This window comes from Pristiophorus japonicus, chromosome 19 (assembly GCF_044704955.1).
Source record: "Pristiophorus japonicus isolate sPriJap1 chromosome 19, sPriJap1.hap1, whole genome shotgun sequence".
In the NCBI taxonomy this organism is placed as follows: domain Eukaryota; kingdom Metazoa; phylum Chordata; class Chondrichthyes; family Pristiophoridae; genus Pristiophorus; species Pristiophorus japonicus.
The window spans coordinates 85,442,704-85,461,249 of NC_091995.1; the positions used below are offsets into that span (position 1 = coordinate 85,442,704).

General features: G+C 48.8%; 1 protein-coding gene across 2 annotated transcripts in view; it reads right to left on the minus strand.

Moving 5' to 3' along the window:
* Window positions 1-5,308: 5,308 nt before the first annotated feature.
* The window catches only part of LOC139230003 (parvalbumin alpha-like), a 30,840-nt gene continuing 17,602 nt past the window's right edge, over window positions 5,309-18,546 (minus strand). For both annotated transcript variants that reach the window (XM_070861715.1, XM_070861716.1), the window contains exons 4-5: window positions 16,194-16,303; window positions 5,309-5,526 (exon numbers count right to left, since the gene is read on the minus strand). In XM_070861715.1, the coding sequence (XP_070717816.1) occupies window positions 5,498-5,526; window positions 16,194-16,303 (139 nt within the window). In that variant the 3' untranslated portion in view covers window positions 5,309-5,497. The remainder of the gene's footprint in view (window positions 5,527-16,193; window positions 16,304-18,546) is intronic.

Sequence of the window (18,546 nt, forward strand, 5' to 3'; positions counted from 1 at the left end):
CAGGATGGTATGTTGCCTCCCTGGTGCAAGGGTCAAGGATGTCTCTGAGCGGGTGCAGGACATTCTAAAAAGGGAGGGAGAACAGCCAGTTGTCGTGGTGCACATTGGTACCAACGACATAGGTAAAAAAAAGGGATGAGGTCCTACGAAACGAATTTAAGGAGCTAGGAGCTAAATTAAAAAGTAGGACCTCAAAAGTAGTAATCTCGGGATTGCTACCAGTGTCACGTGCTAGTCAGAGTAGGAATCGCAGGATAGCGCAGATGAATACGTGGCTTGAGCAGTGATGCAGCAGGGAGGGATTCAAATTCCTGGGGCATTGGAACCGGTTCTGGGGGAGGTGGGACCAGTACAAACCGGACGGTCTGCACCTGGGCAGGACCGGAACCAATGTCCTAGGGGGAGTGTTTGCTAGTGCTGTTGGGCAGGGGGATGGGAACCAATGCAGGGAGACAGAGGGAAACAAAAAGGAGACAAAAGAAAAAGACAGAAAGGAGATGAGGAAAATTGGAGGGCAGAGAAACCCAAGACAAAAAACAAAAAGGGCCACTGTACAGCAAAATTCTAAAAGGACAAAGGGTGTTATAAAAACAAGCCTGAAGGCTTTGTGTCTTAATGCAAGGAGTATCCGTAATAAGGTGGATGAATTAACTGTGCAAATAGATGTTAACAAATATGATGTGATTGGGATTACGGAGACGTGGCTCCAGGATGATCAGGGCTGGGAACTCAACATCCAGGGGGATTCAACATTCAGGAAGGATAGAATAAAAGGAAAAGGAGGTGGGGTAGCATTGCTGGTTAAAGAGGAGATTAATGCAATAGTTAGAATGGACATTAGCTTGGATGATGTGGAATCTATATGGGTGGAGCTGCAGAACACAAAGGGCAAAAAACGTTAGTGGGAGTTGTGTACAGACTTCCAAATAGTAGTAGTGATGTTGGGGAGGGCATCAAACAGGAAATTAGGGGTGCATGCAGTAAGGGTGCAGCAGTTATAATGGGTGACTTTAATATGCACATAGATTGGGCTAACCAAACTGGAAGCAATACGGTGGAGAAGGATTTCCTGGAGTGCATAAGGGATGGTTTTCTAGACCAATATGTCGAGGAACCAACCAGGGGGGAGGCCATCTTAGACTGGGTGTTGTGTAATGAGAGAGGATTAATTCGCAATCCCGTTGTGTGAGGCCCCTTGGGGAAGAGTGACCATAATATGGTGGAATTCTGCATTAGGATGGAGAATGAAACAGTTAATTCAGAGACCATGGTCCAGAACTTAAAGAAAGGTAACTTTGAAGGTATGAGGCGTGAATTGGCTAGGATTGATTGGCGAATGATACTTAAGGGGTTGACTGTGGATGGGCAATGGCAGACATTTAGAGACCGCATGGATGAACTACAACAATTGTACATCCCTGTCTGGCGTAAAAATAAAAAAGGGAAGGTGGCTCAACCGTGGCTATCAAGGGAAATCAGGGATCGTATTAAAGTCAAGGAAGTGGCATACAAATTGGCCAGAAATAGCAGTGAACCCGGAGACTGGGAGAAATTTAGAACTCAGCAGAGGAGGACAAAGGGTTTGATTAGGGCAGGGAAAATGGAGTACGAGAAGAAGCTTGCAGGGAACATTAAGACGGATTGCAAAAGTTTCTATAGATATGTAAAATATGTAAAGAGAAAAAGGTTAGTAAAGACAAACGTAGGTCCCCTGCAGTCAGAATCAGGGGAAGTGATAACGTGGAACAAAGAAATGGCGGACCAATTGAACAAGTACTTTGGTTCGGTATTCACTAAGGAGGACACTAATAACCTTCCGGATATAAGAGGGGTCAGAGGTCTAGTAAGGAGGAGGAACTGAGGGAAATCCTTATTAGTCGGGAAATTGTGTTGGGGGAATTAATGGGATTGAAGGCCGATAAATCCCCAGGGCCTGATGGACTGCATCCCAGAGTACTTAAGGAGGTGGCCTTGGAAATAGCGGATGCATTGACAGTCATTTTCCAACATTCCATTGACTCTGGATCAGTTCCTATTGAGTGGAGGGTAGCCAATGTAACCCCACTTTTTAAAAAAGGAGGGAGAGAGAAAACAGGGAATTATAGACCGGTCAGCCTGACATCGGTAGTGGGTAAGATGATGGAATCAATTATTAAGGATGTCATAGCAGCGCATTTGGAAAGAGGTGACATGATAGGTCCAAGTCAGCATGGATTTGTGAAAGGGAAATCATGCTTGACAAATCTTCTGGAATTTTTTGAGGATGTTTCCAGTAGAGTGGACAAGGGAGAACCAGTTGATGTGGTATATTTGGACTTTCAGAAGGCTTTCGACAAGGTCCCACACAAGAGATTAATGTGTAAAATTAAAGCACATGGGATTGGGGGTAGTGTGCTGACATGGATTGAGAACTGGTTGTCAGACAGGAAGCAAAGAGTAGGAGTAAATGGGTACTTTTACAGGCGGTGACCCGTGGGGTACCGCAAGGTTCTGTGCTGGGGCCCCAGCTGTTTACACTGTACATTAATGATTTAGACGAGGGGATTAAATGTAGTATCTCCAAATTTTCAGATGACACTAAGTTGAGTGGCAGTGTGAGCTGCGAGGAGGATGCTGTGAGGCTGCAGAGTGACTTGGATAGGTTAGGTGAGTGGGCAAATGCATGGCAGATGAAGTATAATGTGGATAAATGTGAGGTTATCCACTTTGGTGGTAAAAACAGAGAGACAGACTATTATCTGAATGGTGACAGATTAGGAAAAGGGAAGGTGCAACGAGACCTGGGTGTCATGGTACATCAGTCATTGAAGGTTGGCATGCAGGTACAGCAGGCGGTTAAGAAAGCAAATGGCATGTTGGCCTTCATAGTGAGGGGATTTGAGTACAGGGGCAGGGACGTATTGCTACAGTTGTACAGGGCATTGGTGAGGCCACACCTGGAGTATTGTGTAATGTTTTGGTCTCCGAACCTAAGGAAGGAAATTCTTGCTATTGAGGGAGTGCAGCGAAGGTTCACCAGACTGATTCCCGGGATGGCGGGACTGACCTATCAAGAAAGACTGGATCAACTGGGCTTGTATTCACTGGAGTTCAGAAGAATGAGAGGGGACCTCATAGAAACGTTTAAAATTCTGATGGGTTTAGACAGGTTAGATGCAGGAAGAATGTTCCCAATGTTGAGGAAGTCCAGAACCAGGGGTCACAGTCTAAGGATAAGGGGTAAGCCATTTAAGACCGAGATGAGGAGGAACTTCTTCACCCAGAGAGTGGTGAACCTGTGGAATTCTCTACCACAGAAAGTTGTTGAGGCCAATTCACTAAATATATTCAAAAAGGAGTTAGATGTAGTCCTTACTACTAAGGGGATCAAGGGGTATGATGAGAAAGCAGGAATGGGATACTGAAGTTGCATGTTCAGCCATGAACTCATTGAATGGCGGTGCAGGCTAGAAGGGCCGAATGGCCTACTCCTGCACCTATTTTCTATGTTTCTATGTTTCTATGTAATTATTCATTCACGGGATGTGAGCATCGCTGGCAAGACCAGCATTTATTGCCCATCCCGAATTGCCCTCGAGAAGATGGTGGTGAGCCATCTTCTTGAATACAACTGAGTGTCTCGCTTGGCCATTTCAGAGGGGCAGTTAAGGGGCATTGCGTGGGTCTGGAGTCACATATAGGCCAGACCGGGTAAGGGCGCCAGATTTCCTTCCCTAAAGAACATTAGTGAACCGGATGGGTTTTTACGACAATCCTGTAGCTTCACGGTCAACATTATGTCACTAGACCAGTAATCCAGAGGCCTGGACAATGATCCAGGGACATGAGTTCAAATCCCATGACAGCTGGGGAATTTAAATTCAGTTAATTAAATAAATCTGGAATATTTCCAGAGTCAGGATGGTGTGTGACTCGGAGGGGAGCTTGGACCTGGTAATGTTCCCATGCACCTGCTGCCCCCGTCCTTCTAAGTGGTTGTGGTCGCGGGTTTGGGAGGTGCTGCCGAAGACGGTGTTATGGGAACACCATCAGCTCCAGGTTCCCCGTGAGGTCACACACCATCCTGACTTGGACACTTCGTCACTGGGTCACTATCCTGGATTTCCCTCCCTCGCTGGAGCACCATCAGCAGAAAGACTGCAGCGGTTCACGGAGAAGGTCCAGTGGCACCTTTTGGGCACAGCTACGGATGGGCGTTGACCTCATCCTGAGAACAAATAACTTTCATTCAGGTTAACCTGGGCTGGCTCCTGACTCTTGATGTAACAGACAAAGCTCTTAGATTATGTTGCTACAGACAAGGGGCATGGTAGCATTACATTTATGTGACTGGACTAATGGTCAGGAGACCTGGACTAGTGATCCGGAAACAAAAGTTCAAATCCCACCATCGAGGATGACTTGCTTCCACACTATAAAGGGACGAGTTCAATGAGTTCATAGGTGTTTCAGTGAAGGACCTAATATTCCAGATCCCGAACTACTTCCTGAAGGGTGGAAGATGCCTGTGCGTGGATTTTTTTAACGTGGGGCGGCCGTTGCACATCAGACACCACACGGGGCTTGACAGAGCTAGGCCTTGGTCCAGTGGCAAGGGCTACCTAAGACGACTGAAGACCAGCTCTGCTGCACGGACCTCCTGCGCACACATGCGTTTCCTACATTACAACAGCAACTACACTCCAAAAGTACTTCATTGGCTGCAAAGCGCTTTGAGACATCCGGAGGTCGTGAAAGTTGCTATATAAATCCAAGTTTTTCATTCTTTTAATTGTTCAACCGGGAGCCAGTGTAGGTCACCGGGCACAGGGCTGATGGGTGAATGGGACTTTGGTGCCAGTTAGGACTCAATCAGTGTGAGTAATGGTGACCATGAAACTACCGGATTGTCGTAAAAACCCATCTGGTTCACTGATGTCCTTTAGGGAAAGAAATCTGCCGCCCTTACCCGGTCTGGCCTATATGTGACTCCAGACCCACAGCAACGTGGCCGACTCTTAACTGCCCCCTTGTGGTTCAAGAAGGCGGTTCACCGCCACCTTCTCGAGGGCAATTAGTGATGGGCAATAAAGGCCGGCCTTGCCAGCGACGCCCACATTCCCAGGAACGAATGTTTTTTTAAAACGAGACGTGCATTTGGGTAGCTCACCTGCCTCGCCAGGAGTCAGAGGTCAGCACGGATGATGAGGGATCCTCCTCGATAGACCAGGTCACTTGTAACGCCACACCGAGGCCTGTCGTTAACCAGCGGTGTTATCTCAAACCAACTTGCAAAGCACAGAGACAAAGCCAAACACACAAGTGGCCATTTTGTGGGAGCAAATTATTCTTTGACATTTATTTGTTTGACCGCATCTTCCAGCACAAACACGAGTATAAAATGTACAAATAAATAGAAGGAACTATATGGACATTGGTTAACCGAGGTTTTCTTCAGGGGGCCTTTGTGAGTTCAAATGGTGAGGGATAGAGGAGCATCGATTTGGTTCGGAGGGCTTTATGCTTGAGCCACCATTTTTGCAAATTCTGCAAAGGAAAAGAGGAAAGTAATGAATTAAGTCGTCACTTTAAGGTCTGGATTTTCGCGTTTTCTCCGCTCTGTTTTTTCGCCCCGGAACGGTGGCAATGGCGGGGGTGAGGTATTCAGGCCGGGCAGTCGGTCTCCAGCGCCCCGCGGCGATCCTCGGCTCCGCTTTAGCGGCGGCGCGGAGCAGCACCGCCCGGAAGAGCTGCGCCCGGTGTGTGCAACGCCCCTGGTCGCGAGTTTGGACTCTTGTCCGCCCCGCAGCGCGCCCCGCGCTGACCGCCTGGGAAATCAGGGCGGTCCCACCAATCCCGACTGTGGAGAGGTGAGTAATGGGCTCCTGAGTTAAGGGCGATTGTTTTTTCTTTTCATTTCTTTTAGCGATTTGTGTTGTGGAGGCGTGGGCAATGTTCTGGGAATGTTTTTGTATTTTATTTAGATTTCCTCCTCCCCCCCCCCCCCCGGCATCTCTCGGAGCGCTCCCGACCCGGTTCTTTAGCTCGGGAGTTTCCCACGGTAGCGCCCCACGAGAGGTGTACAACGCCTCCCTTAGCGCTGCACCCCCTGACTCGGGGACTAGCTGCTCAAACTTACCCACTGAGACGCAAAGTGTTCCCGGGCGCTAACTTTCCCGCCCTGCCGCCATTATGGCCCCAAAAACATCAGAGCTGAAAATCTAGCCCTAAAATTAATTTTTAAAATTAGTTCCTGGGATGTGGGCGTCGCTGGCAAGACCGGCATTTATTGCTCATCCCTAATTGCCCCTTGAGAAGGTGGTGGTGAGCCGCCTTCTTGAACCGCTGCAGTCCGTGTGGTGAAGGCGCTCCCACAGTGCTGTTAGGGAGGGAGTTCCAGGATTGTGACCCGGCGACGATGAAGGAACGGCTGATATATTTCCAAGTCAGGATGGTGTGTGACTTGGAGGGGAACGTGGAGGTGGTGGTGTTCCCATGCGCCTGCTGCCCTTGTCCTTCTAGGGGGTAGAGGTCACGGGTTTGGGAGGTGCTGCCGAAGAAGCCTTGGCGAGTTGCTGCAGTGCATCTTGTAGATGGTGCACACTGCAGCCAGGGGGCGCCGGTGGTGGAGGGAGTGAATGATGAAGGTGGTGGATGGGGTGTCGATCGAGTGGGCTGCTTTGTCCTGGATGGTGTCGAGCTTCTCGAGTGTTGTTGGAGCTGCTCTCATCCAGGCAAGTGGAGAGTATTCCATCACACTCCTGACTTGTGGCTTGTAGATGGTGGGAAGGCTTTGGGGAGTCAGGAGGTGAGACACTCGCCGCAGAATACCCAGCCTCTGACCCGCTCTTGTGGCCACAGTATTTATGTGGCTGGTCCAGTTAAGTTTCTGGTCAATGGTGACCCCCAGAATGTTGACGCAACAAACTCAACGACTGGAGTCAACATTTTTGCCGATGGAGCCATATTTTATTAGCTCTGGTGGCTCTTTATCTTTTTCATCCCAATTTCCTGCCCTATTCCCATACCCGGAATACCCCTTTTTCCCAACTCCCTTTGAAACTGTTATGTATGTAATAACTCGATAGACTGAATACTGTAAACTAACACAGGTAAAAACCTAGTTCTGCTTTATTAGGGCCCAAAGTGGTCACCTTACAAGATGTCTTGCCTTTTATACCTGGGCTGTACACACGTGCGTACAGCCCAATGACCTCCGAGAGTCGTGCCACCTCGTGGTTAGTAACCCCAAGCATACATACATGATAATATCCCCCTGTAAGATATTAGTAATAGTCTTTTTACAAATTGAGGCGGTCCGGGGCTTTCCGCTCCCGAGTTGATCGTCTCAGTTCAACTGCAGCCTTGGGCGAGTGTTCTGAGTCTGTTATGACTGGGGGCTGGGGCCGATCTGATGGGAGTAGCAATGACCATGTCAGGGATTGAAAGTCCAGATTCATTGATGACAGCGGAGTCCTCTGATGACTGAGGGTAGGTTGGTTGGTCACTGATTGTGTCTTCCTCAGACTGTTCAGGTTCATCCATGTGCCACAGCTTTATCTGATCAACATGTTTCCTGCATGTTTGCCCATTCTTGAGCTTGACGATAAACACTCTGTTACCCTCCTTGGCCGTAACAGTACCGGCGATCCACTTGGGACCTTGACCATAATTTAGAACATACACAGGATCGTTAACAGAAATGTTGCATGACACAGCAGCGTGATCATGATACCACTGCTGACTTTGATGTCTGTATTCAACATGATCGTTCAAGTCAGGGTGGACAAGAGAGAGCTTGGTCTTGAGATCTCGCTTCATCAATAGTTCAGCAGGGGGGAACCCCAGTAAGTGTGTAGGGTCTTGTCCTGTAACTAAGCAATATGCGTGACAAGTGAGTCTGCAGTGAACCTTGAGTTACACGTTTCATAATCTGCTTGATGGTTTGGACAGCAAGCTCTGCTTGACCATTAGATGAGGGTTTGAATGGTGCTGACCTCACATGTTTGATACCATTGAGTTTCATGAACTCCCGAAACTCCAGACTAGTGAAGCAAGGTCCGTTGTCGCTTAAAACGATGTCGGGCAGACCATGAGTGGCAAACATGACACAAAGGCTCTCAATGGTAGCTGTGGATGTGCTGGATGACAGGATTATACACTCTATCCACTTGGAATATGCATCCATCACAACTAAAAACATCTTTCCCAGGAAGGGACCTGCAAAGTCGATGTGGATCCTGGACCATGGTTTAGATGGCCACGACCACAGACTCAGCGGCGATTCCGCTGGTGCTTTACTAAGCTACATGCAAGTGTCGCACTGATGCACACATGATTCCAGATCAGAGTCAATTCCAGGCCACCATACATGAGACCTGGCAATGGCTTTCATCATGACAACACGGGGATGAGTGCTATGTAGGTCATGTACAAATTTCTTTCTGCCTTTCTTAGGCATAACAACACATTGCCTGGAACAATCCATAACGGTAAATCATGACCCGTACCATCATACGACACCTTGACTCACCGTTATGAGTCCTTTAGTGTATGTACGCATCTTGGCATTGACTGGACTCAGCTTAGGCCTCACAGCCTTAGTATCCCACAGCTTATCGAATGTTCTCTGGCTCATTATGATTGACACACACCCGTGTCCAATTCCATCGGTACCGGCACACCGTTAAATTTCACATTGATCATTATCGGTTGGCTCTTTGTTAGGAACGAAAACAGTCCATACACTTCCTCCTCTGGTATCTCGGATTGCATATCCGGAACAGCGCTAAACTGGTCATCATCCTCCACGTGGTATGTCGCAGCACGCTTGCTCAGTTGCAGACACATGCACTGGAGATGCCCCCGTCTCAAACAGCCTTTACAAATGTATTGTTTAAACCTGTGGCTGATGATTGCCCCCACAACGCCAATACGGTGAAATCGGATTCATGCTCGTTGGCGGACTTTGGGGAGCCACAGGTTTAGCATACGCAGTCGAGTAGGCCCTGCCATATGCAGCTCTGCTAAACGATGACACAATCTTGTTTACAGTACTTGCCGAGTTCCGATTTTTCGATGATATCTGCTTTAAGTGTTTGTCCGTCGTCATGCATGCCTGGGCAATCGTGATGGCCAGGCATTTCCGCCGCTAGTAGCTTACGCAGGATCACCTCGTGGTTGATGCCGATTACAAAGAAGTCCCGCAGCATGTCTCCCAATGCGTTTTCGAACTTACACGGTCCAGCTAGATGTCTTAGGTCGGCAACGAGTTCCGACACATCCTGGCCCTCTGAATGAACGTGCTTGTAGAATCGATATCGTGAGATGATGATGCCTCCTTCTGGTTTCAGATGGTCACGCACCAGAGCACACAATTCCTCATAGTCCTTGTCCGTTAGACTTGCAGGCGAGAGAAGATTCTTTATGAGTCCATAGATTTTCGGACCGCAAACCGTGAGGAAGACCGCCCTGCGCCTAACTGCGGCAGTGGGTTCATCCATTTTGTTGGCAACGAAGTACTGGTCCAGGCGAGCTATAAAATCTGCCCAGTCCTCTCCCTCCACGAATCTCTCCAGAATTCCAATTGTGCTCATTTTTTCAGGTGAAAATTCTTAAGTTACCTCGTCGCTAAATGTTATGTCTATAATAACTCCATAGACTGAATACTGTAAACTCACACAGATACAAACCTAGCTCTGCTTTATTGGGCCAAAGTGATAACCTTACAAGATGGCTTGCCTTTTATACCTGGGCTGCACACAATTGCGTACAGCCTAATGACCTCCGACAGTTGCGCCACCTAGTGGCTAGTAACCCCAAGCATACATACATGACACAAACACTTCAGTTAATTCAGTTTCATGGACAACAGCAATTTGCATTTATATAGCGCCTTTAATGTAGTAAAATGTCCCAAAGCGCTTCACAGGAGCGATAATCAAACAAAATTTGACATCGAGCCGCATAAAAGAAGTATTATGACAGGTGACCAAAAGTTTGGTCAAAGAGGTAAGTTTTAAGGAGCAACTTAACGAAGGAGAGATTGATCATAGAATCATTGAATGATGCAGCGCAGGAGGCCATTCGGCCCATCGTGTCTTTGAAAGAGCGATCCAATTAGTCCTACTTTAGTCTTTTCCCATAGCTCTGCAAAAGGTTCTCCTTCAAATATTTTGCTAATTCCCCTTTGAAAGTTATTATTGACTCTGCTTCCATCACCTTTTCAGGCGGCACATTCCCGATCATAACTCATTGCGTAATGTTTTCCACCTATGTCACCTGTTTCTTTTGCCAACGACCTTAAATCCTTATCCTCTAGTTAGCGACCCTGTTGCCACTGGAAACAATTTCTCTTTATTTGCTCTTTCAAAGCCATTCAGAATTTTGAACACTTCTATTAAATCTCCCCTTAACCTTCTCTGCTCTAAGGAGAACAACCCCAGCTTCTCCGGTCTCTCCACGTAACTAAAATCTTTCACCTCTGGTAACCTTCCAGTACGTCTCCTCTGCTCCCTATTGAATGCCTTAATGTTCTTCTTAAAATGTGGTGCCCCACTTTGGCCATAATACGCCAGCTGTGGCCTCACCTGTCTTATACGTTTCGATAAACCTCTCCGCCTCACCTATAAAGGAGAGGCGGGAGAGGTTTATTGAAACGTATAAGATTATGAGGGGGCTTGACAAGGTGGATGCAGAGAGGATGTTTCCACTGATAGGGAAGACTAGAACTAGGGGGCATGATCTTAGAATAAGGGACCACCCGTTTAAAACTGAGATGAGGAGGAATTTCTTCTCTCAGAGGGATGTAAATCTGTGGGACGTTGAATAAATTTAAGACAGAGATAGACGGTTTCTTAACCGATAAGGGAATAAAGGGTGATGGGGAGCGGGCAGGGAAGTGGAGCTGAGTCCATGATCGGATCAACCATGATCGTATTAAATGGCGGAGCGGGCTCGAGGGGCCGTATGGCCTACTCCTGATCCTATTTCTTATGTTTAGGGAGGGAATTCCAGAGCATAGGACCTGCGCAGCTGAAGGCACGCCCACTAATGGCGGAGCGAAGGAAGTCATGGATGCGTAAGAGGCCTGAATTGGAGGAATGTGGAGATCTCGGAGGGTTGCGGGGCTGGAGGAGGTTATCGAGATAGGGAGGGGCGAGGTCATGGCTGTGATGCACCCTGTATTGGAGTAGCCAACTGCTTACTGAGATACCGGACGGAAGAAATCTGTAAATGTGCCTCCTATTTTAAATATTAAAGAAACCCAGTGTACAATTCGACTGATGATTCAAGTTTCATCTGTCTTTCTTATTAGCTGTTCAGGTTATGACATCACCCGGTGGCAGAGGGGTGGACATAATGAACAAACTTTGATTTGCTCTCTTTTGGCAGCCTGCTCTACGAGCAACATATAGCTTGTTGGCCTCCGAGGCTGTGGGGTGAAATTGGTATGCCATGTGCCAGTTTTCCGGGCGTATAATGGGCGCAAAGCAGACCAATTTAGCCGTGGGATAGCAAGCGCCCAATCTGTTTAGGCCCCACTCATCAATTCAAGGGATGCATTCTTTAGGGGCCCAAAGCCTGTCGAAAGGACCCCTCTACAGAATGAGTCACCGGTGGGCGGCACAGGTGTCGGGCCCGCCCTGATCAGGACTCTTAAGGATAAGGGGTAAGTCATTTAGGACTACGATGAGGAGAAACTTCTTCACTCAGAGAATTGTGAACCTGTGGAATTCTCTACCACAGAAAGTTGTTGAGGCCAGTTTGTTAGATATATTTAAAGGGGAGTTAGATGTGGCCCTTACGGCTAAAGGGATCAAGGGGTATGGAGAGAAAGCAGGAATGGGGTACTGAAGTTGCATGATCAGCCATGATCTTATTGAATGGTGGTGCAGGCTCGAAGTGCCGAATGACCTACTCCTGCACCTATTTTCTATGTTTCTATGTTTTCTTCCGTGACCCTTATAGACGCCAACGGAAGGTGAGTTCATTTTCTTTTTGAATGTGCTGCCCCGACTCAAGAGTCCTGGCGATTACACACCTCACCACCGGCCCCGCCCGCACGCCCCCCCCCACTCCGCCACCCCCTCACGCCCACTCCAACTTCCTTTCCCTCGCCAGAACTTGCCTGAGAACTACTCCAACGCACTCCTGGCCGGTCTCCCACATTCTAACCTACATAAACTGGAGGTAATCCAAAACTCGGCTGCCCCTGTCCTAACTCGCACCAAGTCCCGCTCACCCATCACCCCCTGTGGTCGCTGACCTACATTGGCTCCCGGTTAAGCAACGCCTCAATTTCAAAATTCTCATCCTTTTCAAATCCCCCACGGTCTCGCCCCCTCCCTATCTCTGTAATCGCCTCCAGCCCCACAACCCCCCGAGATGTCTGCGCTTCTCTAATTCTGCCCTCCTGAGCATCCCTGATTATAATCGCTCCACCATCGGTGGCCGTGCCTTCTGTTGCCTGGGCCCCAAGCTCTGGAACTCCCTGCCTAAGCCTCTCTACCTCTCTATCGCTCTTTCCTCCAGAGTCAGAAAACAGACCCACGCCCATTTCTACCCCTGTGTTATTAAACAAAACGTTGATGGTTCAGTTGCTGAGTTGCCTTTTGTGACACTGTGCCACGCAGATCAAAAAGGTCACAGGTTCAATCCTTAACCTTTGACCCGAGTAGGGTTTCCAATGCCAACTCTGGTTGGAGGTATTTTTTTTTGTCTTTTTCATTCATTCCTTCACAGGATAGGGGCACCACTGGCAAGGCCAGCATTTATTGCCCATGCCTAATTGCCCCTGGAGAAGGTAGTGGTGAGCCGCCTTCTTGAACCGCTGCAGTTCGTGCGGTGAAGGTACTCCCACAGGACAGGGAGTTCCAGTATTTTCTAGAACTAGGGGGCATAGTCTCAGGATAAGGGGTCGGCCATTTAAGACTGTGATAAGGAGGAATTTCTTCACTCAGAGAGTTGTGGATCTTTGGAATTCTCTACCCCAGAGGGCTGTGGCTGCTCAGTTGTTGAGTATATTCAAGGCTGAGATCGATAGATTTTCGGAGTCTAGGGTTATGAAGGAATATGGGGATCGGGCGAGCAAGCGTTGAGGTCAAAGATCAGCCATGACCTTATTGAATGGCGGAGCAGGCTCGAGGAGTCGTAGGGCCTACTCCTGCTTCTAATCCTTATGTCCTTAATGGGGCTGAATTTGCCGCCCCCTATGGGTGTGTACGAGGTATGCACGCGCCCATCGGGCCCCCGCAAGTTCCAGGTTTGGGCATGCACTGCACATGTGGCGAAATCCGGAACGTGCGATTGGTCAAGAATCCTCTGGACAGATTCCACGCATCCGAAGGAAAAGGGCCTCCGCGGGCAGAGAGTTGGGCTACTTGCCCAGCGAATGCCCGTGAAATTCTTACATCTGCTTTTACCAGCGTAAGGGTTTTTTAAAAAATAGAAAAATAAAATATTATCACTCATTTATATATTTAAAAATGTGATCCAGTGAGGTAAGTTTATTTTTAGCCCTGTTAAAACAAATGTACAAATGTTTTCAAAAAAGTACATTTTTCTATAAAATATTTAAATTACATTTTAATTAATTTTAAATATGTTATATATATCTTTTAATTTCTTTAGTGTGTGTTTTTGGGGATATTCCCATTCATACTTGTGGCAGCTGTGTAAAAACGGAACTCACCAAAAGTATGAAGGGGGATTCCCCCCCCCTAATGTCATTGGTAGGGCATGCCCATGTGATCACAGGAGCGCTTTCAAAGCGCCTGCATCCCTGGGATATGTGGACCTCTACGCAGGCCTTCGTGCAGTGGCCCAGGACCATGAGTCTCCGAATCTCCCGGACAGGCAGATAAGTTCGGCGATTATTTTTGCAGGTCAGAGGGAGGCCGGAAGCCTCCGACTGCAAAATGCGGACCATAGATGTTCTAATTTGACCCAGCGACGATGAAGGAACGGCCGATATATTTCCAAGTCGGGATGGCGTGTGACTTGGTGGGGAACTTGGAGGTGGTGGTGTTGCCAGGCGCCTGCTGCCCCTAAGGTTTCATCACTTAACTTCCCCGGCCTCCCGCAGCCTTGCCCAGTCAAACAGTCTTTATTTCCCCCCCCCCCCGCCCTTCCATTGCCCCACACATTTATTAACCAATAAACAAAAGTGTTCAAAGGAAATGAAAAGATGACATTTGTTTTGGGTCTCCTTATTTAAGGAAGGAATATACTTGCATTGGAGGCAGTTCAGAGAAGGTTCACCAGGTTGATTCCTGGGATGAAGGCATTGTCCTATGAGGAAAGGTTGAGTAGGTTGGGCCTGTACTCATTGGAGTTTAGACAAATGAGAGGTGAGCTTATTGAAAATAAGATTCTGAGGAGGCTTGACAGGGTAGATGCAGAGAGGATGTTTCCCCTCGTGGGGGAATCTAGAACTAGGGGGCATAGTTTCAGAATAAGGGGGCGCCCGTTTAAGATTGAGATGAGGAGGAATTTCTTCTCTCTGAGGGCCGTGAATCTGTAGAATTCTCTGCCCCAGAGAGCTGTGGAGGCTGGGTCATTCAAGGTTGAGATAGACAGATTCTTGAACTATAGGTGAGTCATGGGTTATGGGGAGCGGGCAGGAAAGTGGAGTTGAGGCCAAGATCAGATCAGCCATGATCTTATTGAATGGCGGAGCAGGCTCGAGGGGCCGTTTGGCCTACTCCTGCTCCTATTTCTTATGTTTAATGCCCCTATGATTGTTCTCCTGGGTTTTGCTTGTATTCAACCAGCATTGTAACCCATGTATAATCTGACCTAAGTTGTACACTGTGAGAACAATGGTCAACTAGGTGGTGAACTTGTGGGAGACACCCCTAACCTGGACCTTCAGGTATAAAAGGGGAAGCTCCACCCACTTTCATCACGTGAGTGCTAAAGAATAAAGGACTGACCTTCTCTCAAGCATGGGCCTCGTGTGCATTTATACTGTATAGTAAGGACGTATCAAGTTTCCAGGCGATTAATCTTTAATTCCTGGAGACACTAGGGCAATCAAGGAGGGTTGGCAACCTTCAGATCCTCGGGGCATCCCAAGTTTCACCCCCCACATCCCCCCCACCCCCAGTCTGTCCAGCTTGTTGATATCAGCTACAACTCACCTCAGTGCCCCTAGGCTAAGGGTGGGGCAAATCAGCCAGAGTTTCTAATTGTAATTGTTATCAAGCAACCCTTCCTGTGCTAATAGGCAACCTGACATGGCTGTGAGACCTCTGCTGGCCAGGAACCTGCCAACATTTGTTGTCTCACTGGCTCATGAAGAATGCCCCAATTTGATGAGGAACCGAAAGAGGACCACTGTATGTGGAGCTTGAATCAGAACTCGGGTCCAACCCTTCAGGATATGCCCACAGTCCCTAGGAATTAAAGGTTAATCTTCAGGACACTTCTGTGCGCAACCACAACAACAACTTGTATTTATATAGCGCCTCTAACGTAGTAAAACTTCCCAAGGCGCTTCACAGGAGTGTGTCAGGACGAAGCAAATAAATTTGACTCCGAGCCACGAAATTATGGCAGGTGACCAAAAGCTTGGTCAAAGAGGTAGGTTTCAAGGAGCGTCTTGAAGAAGGAGCGAGAGGTGGAGAGGTTTAGGGAGGGAGTTCCAGAGCTTGGGGCCCAGGCAACAGAAGGCACGGCCACCGATGGTTGAGCGATTATAATCAGGGATGCTCAGGAGGGCAGAATTAGAGGAGCGCAGACATCTCGGGGGGTTGTGGGGCTGGAGGAGATTACAGAGATAGGGAAGGGCGAGGCCATGGAGGGATTTGTAAACCAGGATGACAATTTTGAAATACCCAGGAGTAAGATCGGACCGTCAATAAAAAAATTTCTGTTTTTTGAAAAATAATATTGGGAGGTCAAATTGGCGGTTTGACTGACACCAAAAATCATCTAATCCGGCTTTCCAATTGGCCGTAGGGAGGCGGGGCGCTGCCAGGATGGACATGTCGGGCGACCAATAGCAGGTGTGCGAGGGCGGGGCAGTTGGAGACCAGGTGGGTCATGTGACGATGTCCAACCAGAGTTGGCGAACCCTGTCGGTGGCCAATAAGAGGTGGGGAAGGAAAATGGCGGACGGTGGCTGTTCAGGACAGTACATTAAGAGCTGCACACGTGCAGGCAGATAATTGTCACCATGGCCTGTGCCTCGGACAGCATCAAATACCTACCCTCTGCTCCAATTTTACCATCGTGATCCTCATCACCGGCTGCGAGCAAAGCCTTGGTCTCACTATCAGAGAGGTCTCTCCCCTCGGGCGCAAAACCCTTTAGCACAGATCTGTCGAGGAATAACAAAAAATATTGGTCAACAGCCTCCCAAACACCTCAATCTTTCTCTTCTTTGTCGACTGGCAAGCGCTCTACTCGGGACTCTTCCACAGCAAGCGAGCCTCAGGTGGGCAGAGGAAACGTTACAAGGACACCCTCAAAGTCTCCCTGATAAAATGCATCATCCCCACTGACACCTGGGAGCCCTTGGCCAAAGACCGCCCTAAATGGAGGAAGAGCATCCGGGAGGGCACTGAGCACCTCGAGTCTCGTCACGGAGAGCATACAGAAAGCAAGCGCAGACAGCGGAAGAAGCGTGCGGCAAACCAGACTCCCCACCCACCCTTTCCTTTAACCACTGTCTGTCCCACCTGTGACAGAGACTGTAATTCCCGTATTGGACTGTTCAGTCACCTGAGAACTCACTTTTAGAGTGGAAGCAAGTCTTCCTCGATTTCGAGGGACTGCTTATAATGATCGACAATCAATATCTCCTGTAATTTCAAATAAAGACACCCCCTCCTACCTCTCCAGCGCTCAATCAACCTAGTGTCAGCCGTGGCTCAGTGGGTAGCATACCTGGCTCGGAGTCAGAAGGTTGTGGGTTCAAGTCCCACCACAGGGACTTGAGCACATAAATCTAGGCTGACATTCCCAGTGCAGTGCTGAGGGAGTGCTGCACTGTTGGAGGTGCCGTCTTTTGGATAAGATATTAAACCGAGGCCCCGTCTGCTCTCAGGTAGACATAAAAGATTCCATAGCACTATTTCGGGTAAGAGCAGGGGAGTTATCCCCGGTGTCCTGGGCCAATGTTTATCCCTGAATCAACATAACAAAAACACATTATCTCGTCGTTATCACATTGCTGTTTGTGGGAGATGCTGTGCGCAAATTGGCTGCCATATTTCCCTCATTACAGCAGTGACGACACTTCAAAAGTACTTCATTGGCTGTAAAGCGCTTTGAGACATCCAGTGGCCATGAAAGACTCTCTCTTTTTATCTTCAACAGTCCCAGCTTGCTTCATGGCCCCGCTTTTCAGTACATGCCATTGTGACAGATATCCTCAGGGTTGATGAGTGATGCTACAAATCTTACTATAGGGGCTGTTGAGATAGCGTTCCTTAACGAGCCCACACTGGCAGCTCTGGACATTCATGTTATATGAGAGGGCACTTGATGCAGCCCTATTCCAGTATGAAGATTGGGACATTGCATGGGCGCCTATCTGACATGATTGGGGTGGGCTTACTTTAATATAATTAACTTCAAAATTGGACAGTGTAACGTCTGCACCTGTTAGCATGCTGGATGGCACCAGAAGAGCTGGCATGGTGCCTATCCTGGGCCGATGTCCGGCTCGGGGCCAATGCCATCGAGTTGCTAAAAATGGCACTGGGCTCTGATTCCACTAGGTATGTTGAGGAGGCTCAAGTACGTGGGGAGATCCCGTCCGAACTGACCCCCGCCCGGACAGAATTCCTCATCGGCGCCGAGCCCCGAAACCTCCCTCGGGAACCGGCGCCTCACAACTTGAGCCGCCTCCGGGAAATCCCCTCCATGACTTTCAGTTCTGCGCGGAGGGGATTCTGTACGGGCTGCTCTGGCAAACTCTCCACCTTGCCATCCTCGTCTGCCGTCCGGACCCACCATGGTGCACCATCTTGCCGTCTGGAGGTCCCAAATGGAGTGCACTCTACGCGGGAGTCCTCCCTCTATTTATTGGGGACTTGGCCTGGAGGGCCGTCCTATGCAATAGGTTTTTAAGTCGGTTCATGGACTCCCGGGCCGCCTGTAATTTCTGCGGTCTGTAGGAGTCCGTGTTCCACTTCTATGTGCAGTGCGTGAAGTTGCAGCCCCTCTTCCATTATTTGAAGGGGCTGCTCCTCAAATTCTGGTTGCACTTCAGTCCCACGTTCCCGATCTTTGGGCACCCTGTGCGGAGGGGAGCGGGCAGGTCGGAGGGTCTCCTCGTAGGACTGTTCTTGGGCATGGCCAAGCTGGCCATTAACCGATCCAGGCAGCGGGCGGTCGAGGGGGTCGTTCAGCCCGACTGCCTGCCTCTCTTCCGTGGATACGTTCGAGCCAGGGTGTCCCTGGCGATGGAGCACGCGATGTCCACCGGTACGCTCGCGGCTTTCCGCTAGAGGTGGGCGCCGGAGGGACTGGAGTGCATCATCACCCACCGGCAACCAAATTTAAATTTGATCGGTTAAGGTTCCTGTAAAGGTTTATAGTTCATTTATGTGTTCT